The sequence below is a fragment of the Seriola dumerili genome, unplaced genomic scaffold (genome assembly GCF_002260705.1).
Source record: "Seriola dumerili isolate Sdu_G_001 unplaced genomic scaffold, Sdu_1.0 BDQW01000025.1, whole genome shotgun sequence".
Taxonomy (NCBI): Eukaryota; Metazoa; Chordata; class Actinopteri; order Carangiformes; family Carangidae; genus Seriola; species Seriola dumerili.
In genome coordinates, this window is record NW_019174280.1 from 11,921,510 (window position 1) to 11,949,077 (window position 27,568).

Genomic DNA, 27,568 nt, shown 5'->3' on the forward strand with positions numbered 1-27,568 from the left:
ACTGCCACGTTTCCCTTTTGGTGCTTTGCTCCATTCTTAATCTGCACAATTACTTTCTTCCCAGCAGCTTTTTGTAACTTGTCAATCTTCCAGAAATGTTGGATTTTCTGAGGAATTTCACCTTGAATTTCCCAAACGGGTCCAAATGAGAACTGAAAGATTATTATCAATACTTGGTCACAAATTTCACAGTGAGAGGAAATGCAAAAGACACAGATACTCAACATCAACAGGACGTATGCTACAATGAACAGGCATTCATGTACAGTAGTATACATCATATTTATTTTTATATCATTGGAATTATGTGCTACAATTTCATATTTTATGGTAATGATAACAGACACAATACAACAACCTTTGACTCAAGTTGAACAGACTTTAGCTGACAGTTCATTATCCATACCATTGTAAGTCTTCATCATAATTTATATAAAATGCTTACAATTTTAACATAATGTGTCTGGAAAGTATAGATATATAAAACGTTTTTTGCTAGCTGATGGACCTTATCATTCTGTCATGCTCACATTTCACACACGCTACTGTTGACAGGTTTGAAAGAGTAAAGAGTTTCTGCAGTAAAACCAATAAGACACATTTCATATTTACAAGGATGTTTTAAATTCTGAGCAGATATTTAAACCAGTAAGTAACCAATCACAAATGAAAACAGTTTACATCAAATGAAATTTGTAAGGACTGACTGCAACCTTAACACGATGCTTGAGATTTGTAGACTGTCATATAAATCTCCCATTTACTTTGGTAAGCATTCCCATCTGACTTGTACCATTATATACTTAAATTTACCAACACACATTTACAGGGCGATGATTGTCCAAAGAAGCAACAGCTCAGCAACGGCAGCAACTGTTGGCAATGATTTGTTCACAACAACTGTGTGCAAATGTTAGGTCTGACTGATGAGAAATGGTCAGATTTAAGCTTAATGTGTAAACAGAACCAGAGCACTTTACACTCCACTAGGGGTCCACAGGCTTAGCTAAGTTGGCCCTGACTCTTGCTTGGTCCACAGCATCCAACATGTTCTTGCTGTCCATTGCCAGAGTGTGCGCTGCAGCCAGCAACTGTTTCTTACACTCCTCCTTCAAAGAGGTGATGGCGTTCTGCTGCGCCAGCCGCATTTTACTGATCAGCTCCGCCATGTCGTTGTTCAGCAGCTTCTGGGTGCCCTCGATCTGGTAAACAAACAATGGATTTAAATTCATTTTCTCATCAATAATTTACAGTGGGCGTGCACAAAATGAACACAATAACAATGTAGGGCAATTGAATTAAATAGAAAAACACTATCTTTAGGAAGCTTATAAATGTTCAGTTTTTTTGTTGAGATTGCTACAGGGATATGTTGAAAACTTTACATGTTATTATTATTAAAAATTTAAATGTGTGGATTTGTAGAAACCCACTTTGAGTGTCCTCAGTCAGAAAAGGAAACAAAAAAAAAATATTCTTTGCATGTTTGTAGTTCTCTCTTTTTGTTTCAGGGACAAGCAGAGGGACTAAGCATGGGGAAAAGACAATAAACAATAAAGAAAGGAAGCAGAGAGATGAGAAAACAGAGCAAACGAGCTGAAGGTGATGTAGTGTACCTCGGTCCTGACAGACTCGTGTAAGGTGGGCAGTATGTCATCCACATTGCGAATCAGATCTCGTAAAGCCATTCCTACAGACTGGGGGCAGAGATCAATACAGAGAGTTAATCAGCTGCATGACTCAGGAAGTTTGTGTTTGATTCATGACCTTCAAATTAGATGATAAAGACGAACTGAACTGTAGAACAAACTGTAAAGAAATTAAATTAAAAAAAAGAAAGAAAAAAAAATTAGAAAACTGTCTCACTGTACCTTGACAATGGTGATATATTCATCTGGCTGCAGTTCAGTGATGTCATTCTTGAGTTGAACAACAACTTTGACCAAGTCCATGACAGACTTATACACTTTGTCATCAGAGCGGTCCAGTTCAGCTGTGGGCGCAGGCTAAGAAAGAGGGAATGATGTGCTTTTTTTAATGATTAAAATACTCGTCCTCATTACTTTAAACTGGACACTATTTTAAATGCTTGGTGACATCAGTGCCCTTTCAACTGAGGGGTAATTAAACTTCTCAAATGTCTGGGTTCATTATAAATTCTTTGTATCTAAAAATCAAAGCTGATAAAATTAAATGGTCTTTTCAGTGAGATAAAAAGATATTACAATCCAAAAAAAAAAAAAAAAAAGAACTGGTATAATTACCTGTGCTGTGAGCCGTGGGGGTTTCTCTGGCGGTGCTGTGAGGCAGAAAGATGAACGTTATAAGAGACAGAGAGAAAGAAAAGGGAGTCAGGAGGACAAAGAGAGAAATAATAGTCTCCAGAATTAATTTAATGTGAATTTCTTTGAGCACTCACCATTCTCTGTGTCAGCTCCAGGGGACTGAAAAGAATAGACAAAGAAAAACCTCATGAGGACTAGAAAATAAACCCTGTCCAGACTGTCTCTGTAAAGACATTCAACACACAATAATGCAGAAAGGTCATCCAAGTAAATAGAACTAACTTCAGACCAAAGTCTTTTTAGATTTAATTTATATTCCAACAGAGAAAAGTATATAGAAATACAAATCTTGTTTTTTATTAAACTGTTTTACTGTATATCCCCTTGCATATTGTATATCTGTGACAATCATTCTATTCATTGTGATTAAAACTTTTACTTATTTTTGGTTTCCTAGAGTTCCCAGAGTTTGTCAACATCAAAAATGAATGCATTGCATTGACATGCGACTTGATTTACGATTGTATTGGATTGTTGCAAATAAATGAAAAGTGCATCATTTAATATATTTGTGATCAAAAGAAGAAGACAAAGGAAAACATGCATTATTTTTACATGACATTTCTCTTATGCGATTTTGTGTATTTACATATATTAAATATAATTAACACTATATATTAATATCATCCAACATACAGGTCAGTGGTTGTAGTGGTTCTTCCTTTTCCGCTAATCGCTGGCATCATTGCACTTTTACGGCTTTGATTTCTTCTTTAAATAATCAGGTTTAATTTGCTGTTGCTTCCTGAAGTTTTAGTTAGATGAATGTTTTCTAACTGCACTGAAAATATCTTGAAAAACCACATAAACTACTCCATGTTGTGTGACATGATGCTGACTACACCCGGCCACTTGTCCAATCGGAATAAGAAGAATATTCCTCCAAAGATAATTGCAAAAACCATCTGGTTATGTTCAAGTATTTAAAATTCTAATTCAACAAGTTTAAATATGTTTTAATTTTCTCCTTTGAGTGAAATCAGAGTGTGTACAGACTGATACCTACCGCTGGGCTGGCAGGATCCTCTGGTCCCATGGGGTCCTGCAAGAGAACAGGCAGGTTCATTTTATAGAATATGGACGTGGACCCTCTCTTTGGAACTGTGATCAGAGGAACATTCAATTTAAGACTAGCGGGGCGTCTGGAGCGAACGGGTGGGTCGGTATTGTTTAATGATGCCTCGCTCAGCGTAGCCTCCAGGGCCACGTTGATTTCGGGGGCGAGGGCACACAGAGACACAGAGAAGGGTTTGACAAAAGTTAATGATGCTCTGTTTCCCACCAGGAGTTTCTCCTTTTTCTGCAGCCACTTATTATCCTCCATCATCTGCGCCTTCTGCTGACGGAGAGTGTCCTGCATATTCCGTTTCTCCCTCTGCCACAGGCGCTGGGCGTCCTCCTTGCTGTTTGGCTCCACTCGGGGAAACTCGTTCTCCTACAAGAGGATAGGAAATGTGATAGGGGGATAAATACCACACAATATTTGTCTCTTTTTTGTCTCTTTTTTTTAATCTCTTGATGCTTTAGTATTGTAGGTTTATCTAAATTTGAACAATGAAGAAAGAACACAGCCGGAAGCTTAAACCTTTAATCTAAGTGCTGAGTGTGTCTTACCCCCATGCTGCGACGTCGTGGGGACCTGACTGGCAGTGCAAGAGTGTTCATGGAGTCAACGGGGGACTGATATTCACAGGGGCTGGCCAGATCAGGGGAGCTGGCACACAAAGCTTCATTCAGCTGCACGGATAAACACATTACATACATACAAACGTTTATTTTATCATATATATTTTTTTTCCAAAGTGAAGTCTGTCATCTTGGAGGAAACTGGCGACTTTAGGGGAGTTACTTGGACACACTGATATACTGTACCTGAATGTGTAGACCAATACTGAGCGTGTTCCCAAACCGCCCTGGTTTCATTCTTGAAGGCTATGGTAAAGGTAAAAAGATTTTTTTTTTTTTTAAATATACATATGCATTAAATTCGTGTGCTATTTTTGGCTGAATGTGAAAGGGATTCATACCTTGGGAGGAGGCTCGTTGAAGTTTAACTTGGGATCAAAATATTTTGTGGAGCGTGCTCGGTCCCTCTCTCTCTCCACCTCCTGCTCCTTCTCCATCTTATGGACGTCACTGACAGATTTAAGACGACAGTTTAGTCTTTGTAAGAGAGGTACAAAAAAAAACACACACACATAATGGGCTTTTTCACCTACTTGACTAAATCACTTCAAATGGATACATCTTTCCTGTTATATAAAATATTTATATATTTTTTATTATCTATATATTATCTCATTTTTAAATTCTTTCAGCTTAAAAACCAGCGATGAATGGACCTAACTTCTATATCAAAGTAGCTCTGAGAAGGTCGTTGGATTAACAGTAAAATAACATCATATCAAATCAGTGTAACTATCTCTGTGAGGCTTTTGTCCTTATTGTTTATGAGGCAAAGGAAACTGACAATTGAGAATAGCAAAACATTTACTGATGAGAAAAACACTTAACATTTATTTATATGAAATGCTGTGGGTTATTTCGTCATATACTGAGGAGAAAACTGGAGTAGTAGGAGGAGCAGACCGAAAGGTCATCACAAGACTCAACTTGTAAATGTGACCTGACTATCTGAGCCTACATTCATTTTTATTCCGTGCAGTCACTTTGTAAGAGGAGAGCTCTTTTCATAATGAATAGAGAAATACCTGATCTTGACCACCAGCTCAGTGAAAGTGGGTCTCTCTCTGGGGTCGTAGGACCAGCAGCGGGTCATGAGTGAGTAGAGAGCAGGAGGGCAGTCGTCTGGTTTGGGAAGCCTGATGCCCTGCTCCAGTTGGTTGATTACGTCTCTGTTCTCCAGCCAGAAAAACGGCTGCTGCCCACGACTCAGTATCTCCCACATACATACAGCTGCAGAGATATACAAACAATAAAAAAAATTTAAAAAAAAGACATGGTCACCCTGTAATTTATTCTTCATGATGAAATTGTGCAACAGGGCTACAGAGGAAAATTTCAAGCAAAGACAAAACAACAGCATGGAGCTCTGTTTGGTGATGAGGACCAACACAAGACGATGAGGCAACGCAAAACTTTTTCTCCTTAAATACTTGAAGAGAAACTTCAATGGAACTATAAATAAACAAGGGCGGGAAAAGAAGACAGAGCCCAAAGACATTCAGTTTACTGTAACATAAGACAAAAGAAAAACAGGAAAACTGAGAAGCTGCTTGAAAAATGACCTAAATGATTAATCAATTAACACGATTGTTTGCCGATTTTCCTGAAATGTTCTGCTATAGAGGGAGACAAATAGCCACTTGTCACCACCTTCCTGTATTCAGGCAAGTACTACTGCATCAGGGGATGAGTCATGAGTAATAAAGACCATTAAGGCTGTTGAGGCTTGTTTGCGAACTCAGGACCTCAATGTATTTGTGATATCAGTTCAAATAATTCTTACAACATCATAAAATCATGCAGTGCTTGTTTAGGCTGATGATTAACCAGCCACCCGTCTTTTGCCACATACGAGTGTCATGTTCGTTCTTTGCACCAAACTAAGCTGTTGTAGGTCAACCACGGCTCACCGAACATCCACACATCACTGGACGTTGTGAAACGTCTGAAGTTGATGGATTCCGGGGCCATCCACTTGATGGGCAACCGAGTAACAGATGCTGCAGGGAAATAGGAGACGTTAGTATTTTTCTAACAACCTTCATTTTTGAAAAGGAATATAAAGAGAAACCTTTTTAAAAATTGGCAACTAAATCATTTTTCTCAGATTTGTTTAAACTTTTATATTTTATGCATAACTTTGTGTCAGACCTTCTGTTTGTGCCAAGAGTGTTTTAGTTTGGAATTTCACAACAACAGACATGCATGTTTCATAAATAATGAGAATTTTTCAGTTATGCAAATGAAAATTTCTCGGCAAAATAGCCATGAGCGTGCAGTTGTTAATGTGGTAAAATGTGGTCACCGTTTTCTTTTATGCAAACCTTTTCCTGTAAAATTATTTTGAAATCTATCTGTCTATTTATCTCTTTCAAATATTATTCAGTTTAATCTGACAGTTGAATGTGTAATCAAATCAGCTTTTATTCTCCTAGTTTGCCTCCGTTACCTTTGTAGTATTCCTCATCCTCGATGTACCTCGACAGACCAAAGTCTCCGAGCTTCACACTGTCTGGACTGGCAACTAGCACGTTCCTAACTGCGATGTCTCTGTGAGAAGACACGAACAGCACAGGAAGAAAGGTTAAACTTTATGTAGGAACAGGTGGAGATGACATATACACAATGTGATTAATGCAAATGCTGCAACATGATGGAGTCCGTTATCGGTGGAGCAGAGTGTCTAAAATAGCCATTAGCCCTCACTGACTGAGCTAAATTTGCTTCTTGGTTACTGAAGCACTGCAATAACAAGCAGAATACAAAAGGAATCTTTACATTTTCCACACAGGCAAAAACCTAATTTTCTTTGTCTGTGTTTCCACTTCACAGGAGATTGAATCCTCGAGTGGCTGCTTTGCTGCCTGAAACCTTTTGATAACGTTCTGCAGAAACGACAAGTGAAACGAGGTCTTCTGTCATCTCATGTCAACTGTAATGTTGTTTAGTATAAATATTTCAACTTTAAATAAAAGGTTTTCCATTGACTTTTTTTTTTTTTCCCGGTTCCAGACCATCGCTGCCTACATCCCAAATTTTGATTGAGTCCAGTATCTCATGGTGATCACAAGATAACTGACCAGATTTCAGAATTATCAAATTATTTTTAACAACATATTGTATTTCAGTCCCAGAATATAACAGACTGTGCCTCTGAAGAATCACAAAAACAGTTTTTTCTTTTCATAGCAGCACCAAAAGGCCTAATTTATATAATTTGTGAAAAACCTATTACTGTACTCCCATCTGAAGGAAATAGACCATTACAAGCAGAGTAATATATGGCCTTGGCTCTCTCCATAACATTAGAGGATGCCTGATAGTCAGGTTTATAATAAACATAAAATTTCAAAATGAAATTTGTGGCTATTTATGCACTGTAACTGTCATTTATTTATTCCACTTTATTCAATCTTATTTTATCTTCTATTTCATTGTATTCTTTTTAAATCATATTTCTCTCTCTTTTTTTACACTGCCTTGATTTCCTTATCTTGTCATAATGCCTTTGTCTGTCTTGTAAACTTTAAATGGACTTGTTGTCCTGCCTGTAGTTTTGTGGCTGGGTTCTTGTACACAGTAGTTTCAAGATTCATTAGTTGTTTCTTGTATAATAATGCGAGTAAGTGACATATTCACAAATACATAGTCTAGTGACCTTTCATAAAAATGTCATAGTTGCCTGTAATATTGCTGTTAATCTACTAAAACACAAAAATATAAGAAAGCACTTTTCTACATTTGTCAGTTGAATGGACAAACTCAACTGAACAGTGTCAGTATCATCACTGCCTGAATACAAAGAGAAAACATTCTTTCACCTGTGTACCAGGTTGACCCCTTCCAGGTAGACCAGGGCTTTGCAGATCTGCAGGCTGAACAGCACCAGAGTTGTATTTGTCAGATTGTTCTTGTTCTGAGTCAAGTAGTTTCCAAGCTGCAACAACGTCAATGTTTAAGTTAGGACAGGAAATGCAAATACATGTAACTGCACCAAAATTAGTCATGACTCATGTTGCTTGTGGACATGACAGAAGACTTCAGTGAGCTGTAGTTCCCTTTTTTGTGTGTCAATCCTGTTGATGCCCTCTTAAACTGAAACACATCAGTTCAATTATGATTGAAATCAAATAAAATATATCATGAAAATCGTGGCTGACACTAACCTCTCCGTGCTGATAGAGCTCCATGACAATCCACACAGGATCCTCCTCTATGATCCCAATCAGTTTGACGATGTGAGGATGGTCCAGGTTCTTCATGATCACTGGAAAATCCACAGAGTTCACAAATTTTAATGTTTGTAACTCTCAAAGTTACCGTAACTAATGCCGCCCTGTTATTTTCTACACTTTACCTGCTTCACTCATGAACTTCTCCATCACATCGGGTGAGCAGTCTTTGCAGGTTTTCACTGCCACATTGATCCTGTCTCCATCCTGTTCAATCAACAAACAAAGAGACACGGATTCTGTAAACATTTGAATGGGATTTAATAAGAGCAATTATGTAAACAGCAGTGGACATAACCCTGTTTGTATCATTAAAGTGAATATTGTCTAGTCTTTAGTACAACTGCTTTAGAGATAACCTTACAGTTTTTAATCCCTTATTGCTGTTAGTGTTGATATATATATATATATATATATATATACACACACACATACAAAGCTATATAGAAAGTTATATATACATACATAAAATATATAGTCTATATATACATACGTAAAATACACTTACAGGTTTTTTGTAAAATCCATCATAGACTTCCCCAAAAAACCCCTCACCGAGAATCCGGCCAAGAACGATGTCATTTCGGTCAATACCGTACTTCACTAATAGAGAACAACATTTGTTAAAGCTCAAAAGTGAGTTTATACGATAGGTCTTATTCTGCAAAATACATGAACACCATCTTTGGACAAACCTGATTTCGGCCTTTCATCAAGAATCTCACAGTAGATATCTGACCCTGCAAATACAAGAGAAAGAACTTCAGTACCTCCCTCAATATATTTTTTGCAGGATAATTACAGACACATTTGGCTGGTAATGAAGACCGTGCTGTGTTGTACAATGGAGGTTATGTAATACTATGAAAACTGTCAGCTCACCCATACTGTGTCTGACCGAGCTGGTGTCTCTGCTGCTCCAGAGAAAAAAAAAGACAGAATGAGAGGAAGCCCCGGTCATAAATATACAAGTTATGGCTCCTCAGAGCGCTGACAGCATGATTCAATAAAACAGTCCCTCTCATCAATAAATTACTTTTCATTTCATATTATAACCAAAGGGAATGAGTACAGCTTGGACTCTGCAGCTACAATGAGGCACAAATCATTCAAAGTTATAAAACAGTCAAAATCCACTCACCCTGTGGGAATCTCAGGGAGGGAACTTCGTGGATTAGCATCTAGGATAGAAATTAGATAAGATAATTCCAGTAAAGTTTAAATAATACATTTCTCAAAAGACTCTAATTAAGCTTTTAAGTCTTCCGACTTTGTTTCAATCACAGTGGTGTTAAGAAAACAACAGGGGAAGTAGCTTAGTCATACGCACCTTTATTTGGTCGGTAGATAACAGTATCATCTGTTTTGTTTTCCAAGCGGCAGTATCCATCAATAAGGTCCATCATGTTTTCCGCCATAGGGACTGTGACCACGTTGATCGATAGACGCTATCAGAAAGAGGAAAAAAAGGACAATGGAGGCACATATTACATTTCCTGTGCAATCATTCCCTTTCTAACTCTTACTGGCTATTTTCAACACTGTATGAAGAAATATTGTATAATACGTGGATTGTGTTGTTGCGGTACTCACTTGTCTGGCCCCCTCTATCTCGAGGTTTAGGAGAGCCTTGCCGTCGCTCTGAGATAAGCATTGTACTTTCTTGATCTGTTTGAAGTCGGCAAGAAACACAGCCTGAGGCACAGAAGAGAAGGAATGCAATACGTTAAACGAAGATGGGGCTGATTACATTTGTAATACAGTGTGAGATACATAATGATGTAGTATCCACTGACGGCTGTGAACAATGTCAAGAGATGTCTCTGCAAAACATGTCTAGACACGATAAGGTGGTGTGGCAGGATTCCTCTCGTTTATCCCACCAAACTGTCAGTATAGAAAATGATATGTTGATACTTTGATGCAACAGTTGAACATTTTAGGAAGTACGCTCCTTCACTTACTTACCAAGAGTTAGATGAGAAAATTGATGTCACTTTCATAACTGTATGCTAAATATGAAGCTCCAGCCAGAAGCCGGTTAGCCTAGCTTAGCTTAGCATAAAGACGGGTAACAAAAATCCGACTACCACAACTTCTAATACTGATATAATACTAATCTGCACAAAAAATGGAATGTAAAAACAACAAGTGGTGATTTTACGGAGCGGTTACGTGCCAGACCAGGAGCAGTTGCCAGACAACCAGCGAGACTTCAAGAAGTAGCTGTTAATCAGTGAGCTTTAGAGGTGTTGTAAGGTGGATTTTATTACTTTTGGACAGAGCCAGGCTAGCTGTTTCCCACTGTTTCATGTCTTTTTTGCTAAGCTTTATGCTCTGTAACCTCTGCTAAAATGAGCAGAGGCTGTACTGCAGGATAAAAACCACAGATCTAACTGGCTGCTGGCTTAATTTGTAACATCTAGACATGAGATCAATCTTCTCATCTAACTCTCATCTCGTCTCATCTTACAAAAAAGCAAATTGTTGTTCTTCCCAAGAAGCCCCAACTAATCATTTAACAAGAATCCTAGAAACAAGGCAAATGACATATATAACACCACAGTGTTCTCTATGATGGAAGAAATACTTAAATCTTCACCACGCTTACCGCTGAATTCTTATGTGTGCGTTGGCGAATGCCTCGCCCGCCGATGACCAACTCCACTGACAGGCTCCAACCTTGCTGTTGACAAATGAGAATGATTTAAGGCCCTGTGCTCGTGGATCCGTCTGCGCAGGGCTCGGTCAAACACAGTGCAGCCCAGTGCATCAAAATCTACTCAGGCATTTTCATGGCCAAGAGCACTTGGAAGCGGGGCAGGGTCCGAAAGATTACATTATCATAAATTATAGGAGGGCATGTTAGAGGTTGTGAGCACCATGGCCAATCACATTCAACTACTTTCATCCCCTTAAAACACAGCACGCTCCCTGTCGTCACAACAGACTGGGAACACAGTAGGGAGCTTTCCTCAGAGGAAACTTCTTGTTGTCTGGGATGTTAAAATATGAATACAGCAGCTCAGATTTACCGCCAGGAGCAGATGATGTCTCCTGAAGAAATTATGATCATCGTGTTTTCCGTGCGCGTTGGTGTATTTATCATACAATGCTTCAGAACCATCTGCTGTTAAATACCACCGTAGTGCCATATGTACAGTGAAAGCAGTTCAATGCCAATGCAGGCTTTTTTCTTCTTTTTTTTTTATATTGTGCTCTTAATTTCTGAAAATATTTATAGTGTTTAATTTAATCTGGATTGACCTGTTTTACATGGAAAAATGATTGCTGACGTTCTGATAAAGAAATATTTGCCTGCTTCACCTTCATGTTGAGACATATTGTGGCATGATAAATTGAAACTTCAGCCAAACTCAAACACCGCATCTCGGGCCTTGCGCTGGCACGAAAAAACAGAGCCCTTAATGTTTGTAACATTAATGTGAACAAGAGTAAAATCCCTGTTTGGAGCGCCTAAATCCACAATAACAACTATGACGGGATTTAGAGGAAGAGCGCATCAGTGTCAGTAACAGGCTGAACATGTCACTCACCACTAGTTCACAGGGGAAGACCTCTTCATCGAAGTTGACGAAATCTTTGAGGGTCTCAAAAAACCTGACCATGCAGTCGTCCTCCTTGAGTGTGGCGTACTGTTGAAACGTCTGCTGAATCAGCTTCCGTAGCTGCTTCGACTGGATCACAACAGGGACATTTGAAATGACGAAACACAAGTTTACACAACATAAATTTAGCACACGTCTGAATCACGTACGGTCGGTGTAATTGGGTTGAAAATTGTTGTGGAACTCTTTATCTGTTACTCTCTGCGCTCACATATACAGTGTTTTAATGCAGATGCTGTTCTCATTTACATGTTTTTCTATGTCTGTTGTCAGACAATGGAACTAGTATGAAATAGTGACTGAAACGCGGCACATTAAGACATGTTAATCAGATTTAATAACCGCAACGTCGTCCGATAAAATCACAATGGACACAAGTGAACGACTGTGATGATCACTCAGAGAGAAAGCTAGAAGCAACTTAGGATGTTTTCACACATCGTCGTCTTTAAAAAAGGAACCAAACTCAGTCCTATTAAAGTGGACCGACAGAAAAGACACTCAGTTCCTTTTTTGATTTTTTTTTCTCTCGTGAGTTAATTTGAAAAAGGACTCCGTTCTCTTTATGGTTCACTTCAGCTCCGATGGAGCCTCAGTCCTCTTTTTGTTCCCACCATAGATCCTCTAGATCTCTCAGACCTTTACTGCTTTGGATTATGGGTAGCTTTAAATTAGTAATATTGTTTTACTAATTTAGTTAAATCAGTAACGCAATCTAGTATATTCTGTATGTAGTGTAGAGTGTACAGTAGACAGTGTATATTCTACCACAACTCATACTACTGTACTAGAATATACGATATATTCGGTTCACTTCAGAGGTGTCTGGGTTCATTTGGAGTGTTCACATATGCGTAAAAAATGCTGACGAATCGCACTGAGTTCGTTTTGAGGCCTGAAAGGGACCACGTGTGAAAACAGCGTCTGTCTGGGGAACAAGGTGCTGTTCCACCTCTCTGCTTCTCACTGAACAGACTCGACACAGAGATGTTCCTCTTGCTACTTTGATGGAAAGTAGCTAAAGTTTGTCCAAAAAAGTCGCCACATTTGTTGCTAGGTGCTTTTTTGAAAAAGATGCAAAAAATTGACAACACTGCAGGTTGTAGACCCCCCCCCCCCCAAGGATAGGATAGTTTACCTTCATGCTGTTGATCAGTTGTTGAGGAAAGAACAGGTCCAGGCCCACTTCTTTTCTTCATTTGTAAAGACACGTAGAAAGAAAAACAGGAAGATAGAGGAATTAAAGACGTGAATATTGCTGCAAGATGAACACATCACAATGTTCCTAATGTCAAAAATGGATTGTAAAGTTGCTACCAGGCATTTCTAACATTTAATAAACTCTAGGTTCATTTCATTTCATCATCAAAGAAATAAAGTTAAAAGAAAATAAAAACTTACTCTAGCAGCTCAAAGTTAGACTTCTTTTCTAGACCTTTTGCATTCATGTCTTTATAGAACCTCCTGTAAAAACACAGTAAAAACAAAGCAGGTGAGGTTTGTGCAGCATAAAACTAACAAACTCAATCACCTCACCCTTATCACTCTCAAACAAGCGGAATGACATTGTTTAATCAGCAAGCGCAAAAGAATGCAGACTCACCTGATCTCCAAGCAACCGAGCTGCAGTGCCATCCCATCGCTGACTTTACTGGCATGATACTGCATGTAATCACTACGCACCTGTCGTAAAGTTAAACAGAGAAATCAGATATACCAACATATACTCCAGTAACACTGAACTATTACACTATTATGAAAATAATTTGGATATGATGGCAAAATTGAAATGTATGATTTTTTTTTATTTTTTTTATACAATCCCCGACAGGGAGTGATGGTTTATTTTTCTAATTATTATTAGTAATTATAGAGCTAAAGGTTTTATTATTATATTGTATCATTATTACATGTAGATGTGTTAATAAAAAGGAGTGCCACCTACAGAAACCCAAACATTACCAACACAAAACCAGTCAGGGAAAAAGTCATCACTCTACTGGTCAGTGCAGTGTGAGAACACTACTTCTTACTGCCAGATATCTATTGATCTACAACAGCCAAAAAGTTTTAAAAAATAAATAAATAAAATACACTGTAGTTTGTTACCTGTTGGTAAAAATACAGCAATGTAGATCTGTCATCTGTGAATTTTTCCAGGAAATTGACAGGAACGTATCTGATACGTAGGTCGTACCTGTAATCAAGAAGAAACCAGCGGAGTTTATCAAATGCAGTGTTTTAATTTCACACGCTGTAAATATGTCTCATATCATTCAAACTATAGATTGAAAAAAAAAAGAAGAAATCATGGATAAACATCCTAGTAATCCGTCTGTACCTCCACTCAGCTTCCACATGATGGCTCTCGTAGCGTTGTTCTACCTCTCCGACAGTCAGATCCGGATGCAGCCAGTGAAGTTCTTCAGACTTCAAGTGTTTCAGCAGGAGACCGTAGGATCCCGTATGTTTGATGTTCGGCCCCAGTCGACCGCTCACCAGGATCGAACGAATGATGGCCTGAACCAGATGCAATGAGCAAAGTTCAAAAGTCCTCATTCAAATTTTTGTCATGGATTTTTAGTCACCCTCGCCAAATATTAGACTCTGTGGTGGACAGACATGAGACAAAGCACTGGCAATATGTTTTGTTTTGTTTTGTTTTTTTTGGCCTTTTGCCTAGAATTCATCAACAGCTTAAGAAAGACAAAACAACATCTTCTCCAGCTCAGGTACCAACAAGAACCACATGCTTCAAACTTGACAGATTTTCTTTGTTACCAAAATCATCCAAGATAAACTAAATCCCCCCTTTAATCACAGTCCTCTGACACGTCAACTCCCTTCCCCATATTTTGTAGACGACTCACCCTAATCTGCCAGGAGCTATCACATTTGACCAGCTTGAAGTTCTTGCCCAGGTTGTTGTTGGTGCAGAAGCACACCTTGAGGATCTTGACGGGCCCTCCGTCGCCAGCGAACTGTGATTCGGGGCTGGACTCGGTGCCACTTTGTCTTGGACTGGCCACCTTCCAGGACAGGGTGTCACTGGACATCACCTCGTACATTTTCAAGATTGGGTTGGCAGCATCATAACCACAACATCCTGTCGACAGAAAAAGGAAAAAGATTGGAATTTAGATGTTATGTGAATAGTAATATTTTGATAGTGTCAACCATAGTAGGCGACCTACAAGAGTGAGGAGAGTTTATTTTATTTAAACTCAAGCTGCTTTTTAAAATTGCAATCCAGGTGAAACAGACATTCAAATGTATCCAGTGTATTGAGGGAAGGCCTGTGATGACACTTCTGTCTGTACACGCCACTCTGTGACTTGCTACAGCATAGTATGAGAGTCATGCTACTCTTCACATTCATGCTGTGATCTTGTGCCATGTGGTGTCTGACTCACATCATTTCATTCTGAGATCCGCCGATTACATTCCTTCCTCAAGTGAGGGCCTGTGTGTTTCGTAGAGCAGTGACAGTGAGTTCTATCATCAATATCGACAGGGAGAAACTCCTTAATGTTTCTCTTTTTTTCCACTGCAAAGGCAAATACAGGTGAAATTTCAATAGAAAACACAATGTGGGAGCGACAGCCTGCGGGAAACTAACCGTCCGCAGGTTACACGGGAAAACAAAATTTAGTAATCTGAGACGACACTCACCGGAAACCAAACTACAGCGAATAGCAGAGTGATTACTAACCAACCGCATACCTCAGGGCACTTATGCAACCTCTGTTGGTTTGTCCGACATTCAGGACTGAGGTGAGAATAACTCCAAATGAAAAGAAATTGTTTGATATTTTGGGAAACACTTACTTACTTACTTACTTACTTACTCGCTTTATTGGCAAGAGTTAGATTGATCAGTCTCATGCTGGTCTGTTCAACATTAAACTAAAGCCAGGCTACGTTATCTTAGCTTAGCATAAAGACTGGAAACATGAGAAACAGCTTGCCAGGCTGAAGGTAACAATGTCTGCCTATCAGCACCTGTAACGCTCGCCACCAAAAACTGACAAATGTAAATTTCATAGAAAACAGACCTTTTACAGCGACTCAGAAATTGGTTAGCTTTCCTGCAGCAATGGAAGTAAATGAAGCCCTGAAAGTTAGTGCAAACAATCCCTCCAGGTTTCCCAACTTGTGTTGATGACTTACAAACCCTCTGTCTGTACAAAAGGCCGTGTGGGGATCAACTGTGTTACTACACACTCTGATGCATTACTGGGACAGCACTGTACTGCAGGAAGTAGTAGCCTACTGTGTATTTATATTATGATGGTGAGAAAAAGGCAGTGAGACAGAGTGGTTGGTCAGAGGTTGATCCTACAGTAAGATAACGAGCCAAAAGGACAGGTCTCCAGACTTAAACCCCATGGAGCTGGTTTGGGCTGAACTGGACAGAAGATGAAAGTAAAGCAAACTTCAAGTGCAACATAACTACTGCAACAGTGTTGTGACAAACTCTCAGAACAATATTTGATTTCTATTATGGGACTGACACCATGAGGGGCTCTGGCTCAGGAGGTAGAGCAGGTCGTCCACAAATCGGATGGTCAGTGGTTCGATTCCTGGCTCCTTCAGGTCAAAGTGTCCTTGGGCAAGATACTGAACCGCAAATTGCCTCTGATGTGTCGTTGGTGTGTGTGTGTGTGTGTGTGTGTGTGTGTGTGTGGTGGATAAATGCTGTGTGAGTTTGTGAATGGGGCTTGTAGTGTAAAGCACTTTAAGTGGTCACTAAGACTGGAAAAGTGCTATATAAGTGCAGTCAGTTCACCTTTTACAAGAGCTGTCGCATGAGGAAAAATGTAGATGAAAGTAGATGATCCTATTTGTTTGTTTTAATTACAAAAACACTGAGGTATTAAACTACAAAAATATCAATAAAAAAAAAAAAATGGAGGAGTTGTAAAACTTTTGACAAGTAGTGTCTGACTGTTTCTTGGCTGAGTGCAGTGACTGTGAGGTTGTTTTACACTTCCTTTTTTTGTAATTGACTAAACAAACAAGATTTTTAGATAGGAAGCTTTAAATGTGCCAGTAGGTGGATTTTGTTACTTTCGGACAGAGTGGGCCGAGCAGCTTGCCCCTCTTTGTGTGAAGCTCCGCTAACCGGCTAACATCTACATATTTACTGTGCAGCAACGGGCAACAGGAGAGTCTGCTCCATCCGCTTAGGTTTAAACAAACACGGTGATGGATAGTGAACATCAGGAAAAAGAAAACTCCAGCACACAGCCACAACTAAACACCAGGAAGCAGTCGATTCAAACGTCTTCAGTATAGGTGGAAAAGCTGAAACCCTGCACACGCTTTGATAGAGCTTTAAGGTGACATCTGTCAGGAAAAGACACCCAGAGCAGCTCTCACCTTACAAACCCAACCATCCGTCTGACTCTGCGCCCCTCATCTTAACATTCTGCTCTGTTAATCAAAAATCGGAGGACATATATAAGAGAGAGCTAAATACTTCAAAGCTGCCTTTACAACACACCCAGTTGTGACTTCGAGATTTCTCCCAGTTACCCACCTCACAGCAGTGTCCGTCAGTAAAGTGCCTTTTAGCTGTCACAACATGTTTCCTCATAAATGGAGCTCCTCGCTGTTAGTCCGCTGTGAGGGAGCTGAGCTGTGTTAGTTTCTCTCAGGGTTTTCCGTCGCTGTTGGACAGGGTTGTGTTTTGTTAGCCTGAGGCCATGAATTCCCCAGCAGGGCTGCATGTGGGTGTGTTTGTGTGTATGTGTGTGTATGTGTATGTGTGTGTGTGTGTGTGTGTGTGTGTGTGTGTGTGTGTGTGTGCGTGTGTGTGTGTGTGTGTGTGTGTATAGTGAGAAAGACAGAAAGGAAAAGAGAGAGAAGATGAGTGTGTAGCGCACCGGCATGTTGCACCATCACCTGGGTGTGGAAGGCCTGACAGAGGTGATTGAGGAGAGGGTGAAGTTTAAGACGATTGCTAAGTAAGAAAAAAAACGTCCAGGGATTAAAGTGTGTGGAGGACTGGATATAAATACATTCCTTGGCTGACGTGGAAGAAACAACAAGTAAACATAGAGACATGTGTGCATCACAGAGACTGTAAAATCTGCTGTGCCAAAAATATTTTGCATGTCTTACAGTGGACCTCTAAGGGAAATGACAGATAAAGATGAACGGTGAAGTAGATGTACTGGTGAAGGGCTGAACACAACTATGTGGAACAACAACAGAGAACAAACTGAGGAGGGAAAGGAAAGAAAAAGGTCTGACTGATGAAGGACACCATAAATAACTTTGGTTGAGGTGAAGCTTTCACTGTTGAATCCCTGCGACCTCTCGTCCAGTTCAGGTAACGAGTGTGTGGGACTTTTTTTTGTTGTCTAGTTTTAGTCTTAAACACTTAAACACTAAAATGCAGAACAATGGGACATATAGAGTATAGCGAAGGGCTGGATCTAGTCTGGTGTAACAAATCTCAGTTAGGTACACACCAAAATGTCAAAACATGTTACCATCAAATTACAGCTGTAACAATTAATCAATTGATCCATCAGCAGATTGACAGAAAATTTATTGGCAACTATTTTGTTAGTTAATCAACAGTTTAAAAGTTTTGGTCACTCAGCTGCACTTTTTGGAAATCATGGTGGACATTTTTGAACTATTCTCTGACATTTTGTAAACCGAAGAATTACTGGTAAGTGATTAATCACAAAAGTAATCAGCAGATTAATCAATAAAGCAGCCACCTACGTGACTGCTCAGATTAGTTGCCTTTTTACTTGTTCTCAATCGCATACTTACGTTTAATATTTTTGAATTTCGCATTCTTTGTTAAATATAACAAAAGAGCTTTGGAGGAAAAAAATGGTGTCAAAGTCGATTTTTTAAACAATACCCAGTCCAGGTGCTCTCGTGTTTTGAATGCAATCATTTCATTTCATCTTGTGACTACACTGAACCTGTTCCGCTAAATCAAGCCACGCTAATACTGTAATTTTGTAGGACAGGAGTCTACCAATTACTTTATAAGCAGGGCAGTCTTGTCAGGCAGAGCTCCAGCAAAAACTAAATAAATATGAGGCACAAAAAAACACACTGAAAAGAAAAAAAAAAAAAAAAAGCTTCCAATTAAAAACACTGACAGCCATGAAGTCCTTTCTTCTGCTTGTTTCTAACAGCACTCTAGGTTTTGTAAGTGAATAAAAGCGACAGTGTTGTTGCTTCTCTCACACACTGTCATGCTGGCACTTGAGTTGTTATGGTAACAACTGTTCCTTCCCGAGGGAGATTTTTATCCCAAACTGTGCCTGAGGTAGAGTGAACAAACTCTTTCAACACTCAGCCACAACAAACGCTGCAGCAGGACACAAAGATATGAATATTTATCCGGATTAAATGCAAATTACTGTTTGGCGTTCTTCTGTTTCTAAACTCTTGTGTTTTGCTCTACATGGACACCGTCTACTGCTGCGATGTCCGAGGGTGAATGGCAGGGGGTGATACTGGGTGAGAGATAGTGACAAATGAGAATGAAATTCCACGGTGGAGAGGCAACAAACGTCAACAAGGCTGCAGCTGAGAGACCTGAGAGGAGTCTGTGGAGAAACACTAGCGTCATTTCGCAATACAGTTTTCTGTAGGAGCAATAATTCCCACTGCACACACCTAGGGAAATGTGTGAAAAAAAATCTACCACAATAAACCACAAGTGTCAAAGCGTCACGTCCTCCAAGAATTAAAAGCTTGACAGAACCACAATAAAGAGGTCTGACGTTTCTTTATTTAATGACCTTTTAAATGTGCAACACTGTTGTTAATGCCGGACTATCGTGCAACAAAGGCTTTAGTCCTGATGATATTCAGTCCACTCACACGGTTCCTTTTACAGCTGGACAGACAAATTGTTTGGGGTCATTTAGAAACAGTTTGTTTCACCAGAAAACCCAGAGAAGTTTATTTTTCATTTATAAAATGTCCAACTCACTATGTATCTTGGTCACAAACAGAAACTTACCATCAGCAGATATATCAAGATCAGTATCAACCTCAAAAATCCGGTGCTGGTCCTACACATCTCTGACTGATAAGTACTGCTTAAGTAAACTGCACAGTGGTGCAGTGGAAGAGGCACGGTCACTCTCATGACATGCACCGCTGACAGTGTTATCACACAGTGTTTCTGTGTAATGACATTATAGGAAAATCATCAGCAATCTATTCTCAGAAATCATATTACAGGCATGCGACATTACCAATTTTAATTTTTAACAGACTATGTTTTCTTTTCAAATGTAATTTAGGAAAAGGAAGTTTTCAAGATATAAATCTGGTGCTTGGTAAACGAACTGTAAGTTTTGAGGTATTGATGACTCATCATTAAAACGTGTGAAAAGAGCTACTTCTTCTCTGATAAAGACCAAGTTACACTATGAATGATTTTTTATTTATTTATTTTTTTAAAATGCAGCAATTACACTGAAGCTTCTTTTTCTGGTAGGTGCCTGTCAACACAAGCAGACATCCACAGACAGGCCTGCTCTCTAAACACTGTTGTGTTGAGGGTCTGCATATTGCAACGTCATGACCCCAGGCACTGGAATGTGGCTGGCTGCTGCTTCACCTGCACAGACATGCTTTGATAATGAAGAAAGTTCTCTCTCTGGGAGAAAATGGCAGTTTGTACTTCATATTGTTTGTACTTCACATTGTGAAAATGCAAGTATGCAAGCCTCAAAGCCAAGTTTCAAACTCTGCACCGTCCCACAAGGAATAAAAACTACTTTAAAGGGGAAAACACATGTTGTTTGTAACCAGTTGAAGCACACATCGGGACATTAAGGATCATGTCAGTGTCTGAATGCAGGCCTTTCTGTTTATATCATTAACGTCTATAAATGTGGGCCTATAGCAGCCGCTCCTCTTAGTTGTAATAAGTCATTAAGCTCACCTCACCATAAAAGAGGCGAAGTCAAACTGAAATAAACATAAACATTTTTTATATTTAAAGTCTTACCTGATTCTGATTTAAATCCTCTTGACAGAAAGTGTTATTCCTCTCGAGGAGTCCGGGCCTCACGGTTTGTGTCACACTCCGTGAATTGAGCAAGAAGGTGGCAGGTGGCCACTCCCTCACCTCTGCAGCCCCGCTGTAAGGAAGGCCCACTTCCTTATTCCATGAATCTCATACTAAGAACATGGCGGGTCGCCTGTTACAAGTTGATGATACAAGCGTGGTTGTGTGTTTGTTTCTTTTTCTTTCAGACGCGCACATGATTTTGAAATGTTCTGGTTGATTTCAAAACTAATTTCAAAACTCAAACAACAGCGTAAGAAGTTCATTGAAATGGCTGTGGTTTACAAGACTCTCTGTTCATTACGTTACTTCATGCCATAAAGCAATTTGACCCTTTCCGTATATTTCCGTATATTGAATTTTGGTCGTTTATGTTTACTTTGTTTCCCCTTTGTTTTTATTCGTCGTCCGTGAAAACAGTTATTGGTGTCATAGTGTGTGATTACACCGAGTGAACAGCAGAGGGCGCTGGAGGATAGAAAAATAATTCAGCACGTTAAGGTTGACTTAAAAGGTCCCACCGTGTTCAGACAGTAGAGAAAGTATAGTATAGTATGTATAGTATCTCCGCTTATACATTCCAGGTATATTAACATATAATTCAAGTCATGGATGAAAAATAAGAATGTTTTTTGTGTGTAATACTAATATTCACAAACATATTAATAAAAGTTTATTAAAGAGCAAAATTTACAGCAAAACGGCAGTGAAAAAATCTAAGGCACAAAATTGGATTTAAAAAAGAGAGAGAAGAAGAGCAAGGTGCAAAATAAATAATGCCATGATGCTGGGGGGTTGAATGAATATGAGAGAGTTTTTCTCTCATAAAGCTACAATCGCAGTTCTGACTAAGTTACACGGCAGCCAGATAGACACTAGAAGTAGCATCAAATGCACTGAAGAGTTTATGGATATGGTACTTTTCAGTATTCAAGTCAAGAACAGGTTGACAGTGTATGAGTCTTTAAAATCACCCTTCCCTACACCAAACAACATAAATGTATCTTTTCAATCAACAAATCGACACATTTGTTTTATTTTCATCAGTCCAAAACATTTAGCTGTAGATGGTCCCAAAACAGATTCACTTAAGTTTCATTACTACTTTTCATTATTATCGTACATTTTAAGTGTAGTATCCTAGCCCTTCTTCCACCACTACACACTGAATTATTATGTCTATGTGCTTGATGAGTTAAGGTTTATGATTAGTTGCCATTTCGACATAAACAAATAAAGCTAAAATGAAATATTTCTTTTTATTTCAGGACCAGGGTAAAAAATACATAAAAACATCAAGGCGAAACATAACTGAGCAGCTTGGTATTGCTTGAATGTTTTTCATTGTGTCATCACATTATACACCCACAATGACAGAATGACTAGAATAACAGTGAATCATATTATTAGCTCCTTTGCTGCTCACTGCCATAACATATCTGATACTTTTCCTTCAACACCTCATTCTCCCTCGAGAGGGGCGCAAAAGACACTCTGCATGAGCATGCCACACAGCCACCTGTGTGCCCCCGAGTTTATGTTTCTAAATACTGGCACGCCTCCATACAGGGAGGTGGCACCCGGTGTGGGCACAAATGAAGGAGGACGGGGGTGTGATGGTGATGATTTAGGAGTTTTAGGGAAGGAGGGGCCTTAAAAAGTCAGCGATAATGATCACCAGTGAACAGTGAAACCATTGCATCTGCGAGAGCTTACCACTGCAGTGCCCATGCCTGCTACTGTCTGAATGCATACAAATCCGAGATTGAACGGCAGCTGTTGTGGATTCTTGCCCTTGACACAGCTCTGGTCTGCTGGGTGGTGGGTGTGGTTTGGACTTGTTCTGCCCCAGACTTGAACTCCCCTACAGCTGTCACTGTTCCACACAGCTATGCCGAACCCCCTGGCACAGAGGGGAGCACTGGATGCTACAGTGAGGGAAAAGACAGAGTGATGAAAAGATGCTACTGACAAGTCCAGAAATCAATGGCTTTTACATATATTGTAGAATGTGTTTAGAAATATTCAAAGAAGACCAAAAATTTACCATATGTGTCAGTGAAGATGACCCTTCTTTAAAAAATTGTCTATGTTGGACTGTAAACACAGTTTCCTCCTTAATGCTGGTGACAACATACAAGCTTTATGTCTACTTATATGGCTTACTGAATGGCCCTACTGGACACAGGTTAGTGTTAGCATTTCTTATTGAGAAGTCAATCAACGGACTACAAAAAGATGCAAAATGACTTCAAAGACACTCCAAATGATACAAAAAAGAAGAAAAAAGACGCAAAACCACCACAGAGACACTCTAGCAGAGACAAAATGACCATGAAGAGACACAAAGCAACTAGAAAGAGATGCTGAATGACTGAAGAGACAAAAACCAAGCACAAAGAGATGCAAAATAAAACTACAAAGAGACACAAAACGACCACAAACACATGCAAAATTACCGCAAACAGATGCAAAGCAACCACAAAGAGACATAATATGACCACAAAGAGACACAGAGTGAGCACCAAGAGTTGTCTGGGTGTGATCAGTCCGTGCTCCTAGAGGGAGTGGAGGCCTTTTTACATTTCTGTACATGTGCTAGACCAGGCTTCATACACTAACAGTATCACAGCTGGAGGTTGTGTTGCCATGATGTTGAAAAGTAAACTAAAAAGGGAGCACTGCACACCAAATTTCTAAATACAGCATCGAAACCTGCTAGAACTTACTTGAATGCAGGTACATCACAATCCTCATTCATGTCTTTTTAATAGTTATTGGACACAGATAGATAGGATAGGATAGATAGATTGTTAGTTTTTGTCTGTTCATGGGATTGTCACACATATTATTACACGTATTATTAGATTTTTTTATTTTTATTGCTGATTAATTGATGTAAAAGCAGCATTCAAGTAGTTCAAAATTGTACATAAGAACACTACTAAATATAGTTAATTACTATTCCACTACTGCTCAAGTGTGAGTCTATTAAGATTTCCAAAGTCACCGTCATGTCATTGTATTTTTCCTTCTATTACCGGCCTTGTTAGTGTTTTTTATCAGCAGTTCTTTCTCTGTCCACAAGAGGATTCATAACACCAATCGTCCGATGGTGCATGAAATATTATTTGTTATGTTCAAAAGCTTTAATGAATGTTTATTCTACCAATGTGACACTTTTGCCCACAACATCTGATGGTGTTGCCCTCCCCAAGAGCAAATCTTTCTGCTGAACTTGCCACAGACATTTTGGGGTCGAATCATATTGAGGCTATTTTTAGAGGCCGCTCTTTTATGAGGGATGAAGTGTTAGAAAAGCTCTGATGACGCCCACTCTTGTCCTCCCACCGTAATGACCAAAGACCCCACCCTGAACGCTCACGGTGCAAATGGTTTCCATGGAATGCTTTGATCTTATAGTTCGCCCCCCCCCCACCGCCCACCCCCCCACCCCACCTCCTACTAACTCTGTCATAGAAATCCTTGCCCCACCTTCTGTCAGTTTAATAATGTCTGAAATATTTATCTTTCCCTTGACGGTCATTAAGTCTACATTCTTCCACCGTTAACCTCTGAGGTCAAAATGTTGTTGACATCACTTCTCTGAGTAATGGCTGGGTATGACTTGCCCATGTTTCTCTGTTTGCTCACCTTTTGACTTGTGGAACGGACACCTGCAAGACAAAGAGATCGGACACCAGAACGCCACAGGAGAAACAGGGGAGTTATTTGGTCTGGGTAGCAGGTGTGTAAGTCTCCAGTGTTTATTTGTGTGTGTGTGTGTGTGTGTGTGTGTGTGTGTGTGTGTGCGCGCGTGTGTGTGTGTGTGTGTGTGTGTGTGTGTGTGCAAATTTGTGTGTGTCCTATAAAAGGGGTGGCCACTGAATCCCATCCAAACTCAGCGGGAGTCCACAGTGTTCACCGAGGTGTGAAGTGGCCCGGGCCAGGAGTTGATTAGAAACCTGGCCTGCATTACAATAGAGGTGAGAAGCAGCAGGGGCCCCACATTACGGGTTTAGCAAACAAGTTAAAATGCACAAGAATATCCCATGTGTGTCCTTAAAGAGGTATTCTGAATAGAGACCTGTTGTTTAAAATGATATACAATTAAGCCTCCTGGAGGAAAGAGTAAAGGTCACACTGCTGGTTAAATGGGTCCTGTGGTAACAGCAAGAGCAGGTCATTAAAGACAGGTTTGACTGGTAAACAAAAAAAGTAAGATAAGCCTGATTGTCTTACAAAAAGGCTTTTTAAATTTTCACACAGACTCTCAAATGTTGTGGAAATTGAGTGTTAAATGACAAGCCTTAAAAAAAAAAAAAAAAAAGCTTATTTCGAATCGAAACAAAGAACAGAACTGTTACATTTTCAGTAAAACAAAAACTCTTAACAGTGTGAGTAAAATAAGATAAACTTAACTGATCACATAGAGACATTTAAACAACAGTGCAACAAATCAATGGTAAAGATTAGTAACTTAAAAAATTTAGAATACTTCTACTCTTTAAGTATCAACAATACACAAATGCAACATGGAAGAACAAAAGTAAAAGGCGCTTAATGCTACACACACCTACATAAATAGAAAGTCTGAAGCAGAGATAAAAATAGTCAGGGTAGTTGCATTAAAACTACTTTTCTTTTCCTGATTAACTGTAACTTGTAAAAGTGATGATAGATCAAAGACAGTTAAAAATAGAACACCGCAAACTTCCTTTTGTACATGCAGATACTGTGGTGACGTCAACACATGACACAAAACACATTTACACAACTGCAAAAGGGAGGCATGACCTGGAATAACCTGTGTCTTCAAGTTAGCAAAGGAGTGTTGCCAATGTTAATGAAGTAGAGACATTATTCTGACGTCTCAGGTCAATTGTCTTTCCCTAAAACAGTTTTTTGGCGACCTGGGGGCAGTGCATCAAGCTTTAACCAGCGGGTGGTCGAAACTACCAAGCTACGTTCACCAGCTAATTGCTGACTTTGCTTCTCGGCTATTTCGTGCTAGATAAGTAGCCTAAGGTTTTCACTGAAACAGCTGCCTGCTGTGGCTTGAAGAATGACTCAAAACAGTAACATGGAGGATATAAAACCAAAACAAAGAGCTCAAAGCTGCTAAAATGCTTGTCACCATAGGCTAAATGATAACTTATCAGGTTCAGTTCACTGCCGCCGCTGTACACCTACAGCGGTGGCAGTAACAACAGTGGTGAACTCCCATGTTAGACAGTATGGCCAGCAGTTCATGACTAGAAAAACTCCACCAGCGGAGAACAGTGTTTGTGCACCTTCCCTTGTGGATGTAGCCAGAGGACGCCACCAGAGTCCCACCACACAGCAATGATTCCCTGATCTTTCAGTAGCGAGTTAGCCTGTCCAGCTGCTGTAGCCATGTTCCAGCATGGTTTCTTTTCACGACAGATAGTAGCCTACATTGTACTCACTCTGCCAATGTCTGCATACTGCATACTAACTATTGAACTATCTGCTGAATATATCATTTCAATAAGGCCTAAGATATGGTGCTGCTGCATGGACAGTGAATGGGGCGTTGATTTTGTTGACGCATTTTTGTGGAATGACTTGCACTCAAATGAGGATTAAATTCCAGGTCATACACCTGTTATAAATGCCTGAATATGGAGTTATTTTTGGTGCGGTAACTTAAAACTTTATGGTTAAACAAAGTCACCGCCCTATTCAGACTTTTATTTTCCTTTCCAGTGTCACCACAAGGTCAGTGGTTTCTCTCAGATTTGCAGAGGGGTGATTCAAGTTCACAGAAACAGAAACAAATTCTTCATTGTGAATATATAGATAGTATAATTAGACACGAGAAGAGTTTAGATTAGATGACATATTTACCTGTCACCCCCTTCTACTTTAACTCAGTCTAAATGAGCTATTCATGGGATGTCATCCAGAGTGAGTGCATTCAGGGAGTGTTGGGACACGTACAAAGGGCAGTGATGGCATGGCTGGCATGCTTCGGTGGATTTTATGAGTGTCAGCTGCGGAGGGCATCAGATGGTGTAATAACATGACAGAGGTCAATCCTCACAATGGCCTGCTGGGACACATGATGAAGACAGGAGCAGTGGACTAATGGGTGGGGGTTGGGCTGTAAGGTGGCTGTGAATTGTAAATAAGGTTTGTGGGACATTATTATAAAACACTTGTATTATTGAGGCCTCATAACATACAACAGAGAAAAGTACATTTTATTGCTTTATTAGATAGTCAGTGACAGTTTACTTGGATGTATATCTGTTATCCTCTCTCTGAATGCTTTGGGAGATGTGACCCTGTTAGGGAATGTGGGCATGAATGTGCAAGACTCAGAAGTGACATTGCATTTAGCTTAAGTGGTTTGTAGCTATATATATAGTTTATATTTGGTTTTGAGATTCCTGCAACAGTCTTACTAGGCACTACTTACTATTAAAGAAATGTAAAAAAAACACACAAAAAACGATTGAGAGCAAGGTCTATGGATTATTCAGAGTAACACTGTCACTGTATGTGGACTTTCATATTTAATTTCATCAGTACTTCATTACTCAATACTGTCAGTGATATTTCAAAACCTGGACAACTAAAACCAGA

General features: G+C 39.6%; 1 protein-coding gene across 4 annotated transcripts; it reads right to left on the reverse strand.

Moving 5' to 3' along the window:
• Positions 1 to 788: 788 nt before the first annotated feature.
• On the reverse strand, positions 789 to 20,960 carry LOC111237992 (protein-tyrosine kinase 2-beta-like). Of its 4 annotated transcripts, XM_022767363.1 has the most exons (31): positions 20,897 to 20,960; positions 14,763 to 14,998; positions 14,234 to 14,412; positions 14,002 to 14,089; positions 13,496 to 13,575; positions 13,294 to 13,356; positions 13,031 to 13,085; positions 11,821 to 11,961; positions 10,875 to 10,949; positions 9,857 to 9,958; positions 9,594 to 9,711; positions 9,405 to 9,444; positions 9,146 to 9,177; positions 8,959 to 9,003; positions 8,772 to 8,866; positions 8,389 to 8,470; positions 8,198 to 8,298; positions 7,853 to 7,968; positions 6,481 to 6,581; positions 5,942 to 6,031; positions 5,057 to 5,261; positions 4,373 to 4,481; positions 4,218 to 4,277; positions 3,960 to 4,082; positions 3,628 to 3,780; positions 3,352 to 3,387; positions 2,420 to 2,444; positions 2,265 to 2,299; positions 1,872 to 2,006; positions 1,617 to 1,697; positions 789 to 1,202 (listed from the first exon to the last, which is right to left on the reverse strand). In XM_022767363.1, the coding sequence occupies exons 2-31, from the start codon at positions 14,958 to 14,960 to the stop codon at positions 987 to 989; spliced, it is 2,979 nt and encodes a 992-aa protein (XP_022623084.1). In that variant the 5' UTR covers positions 14,961 to 14,998; positions 20,897 to 20,960; the 3' UTR covers positions 789 to 986. The 4 variants fall into 4 exon arrangements, with proteins under 4 accessions (XP_022623084.1, XP_022623058.1, XP_022623068.1 ...); XM_022767337.1 differs by having other exon boundaries at positions 3,352 to 3,780; XM_022767347.1 differs by lacking the exon at positions 20,897 to 20,960 and adding an exon at positions 15,306 to 15,356 and having other exon boundaries at positions 3,352 to 3,780.
• Between the last annotated feature and the right edge of the window lie 6,608 nt (positions 20,961 to 27,568).

Bases quoted from the DNA above. Each gene is read 5' to 3' on its own strand.
- LOC111237992 (XM_022767337.1), bottom strand. From the start codon at position 14,960: ATGTACGAGGTGATGTCCAGTGACACCCTGTCCTGGAAGGTGGCCAGT. The intron at 3,781-3,959 runs GTAAGACACACT...ATCCTCTTGTAG, and splicing joins CACGACGTCGCAGCATGGGG to GAGAACGAGTTTCCCCGAGT. The intron at 2,445-3,351 runs GTAGGTATCAGT...TATTCTTTTCAG, and splicing joins AGGATCCTGCCAGCCCAGCG to TCCCCTGGAGCTGACACAGA.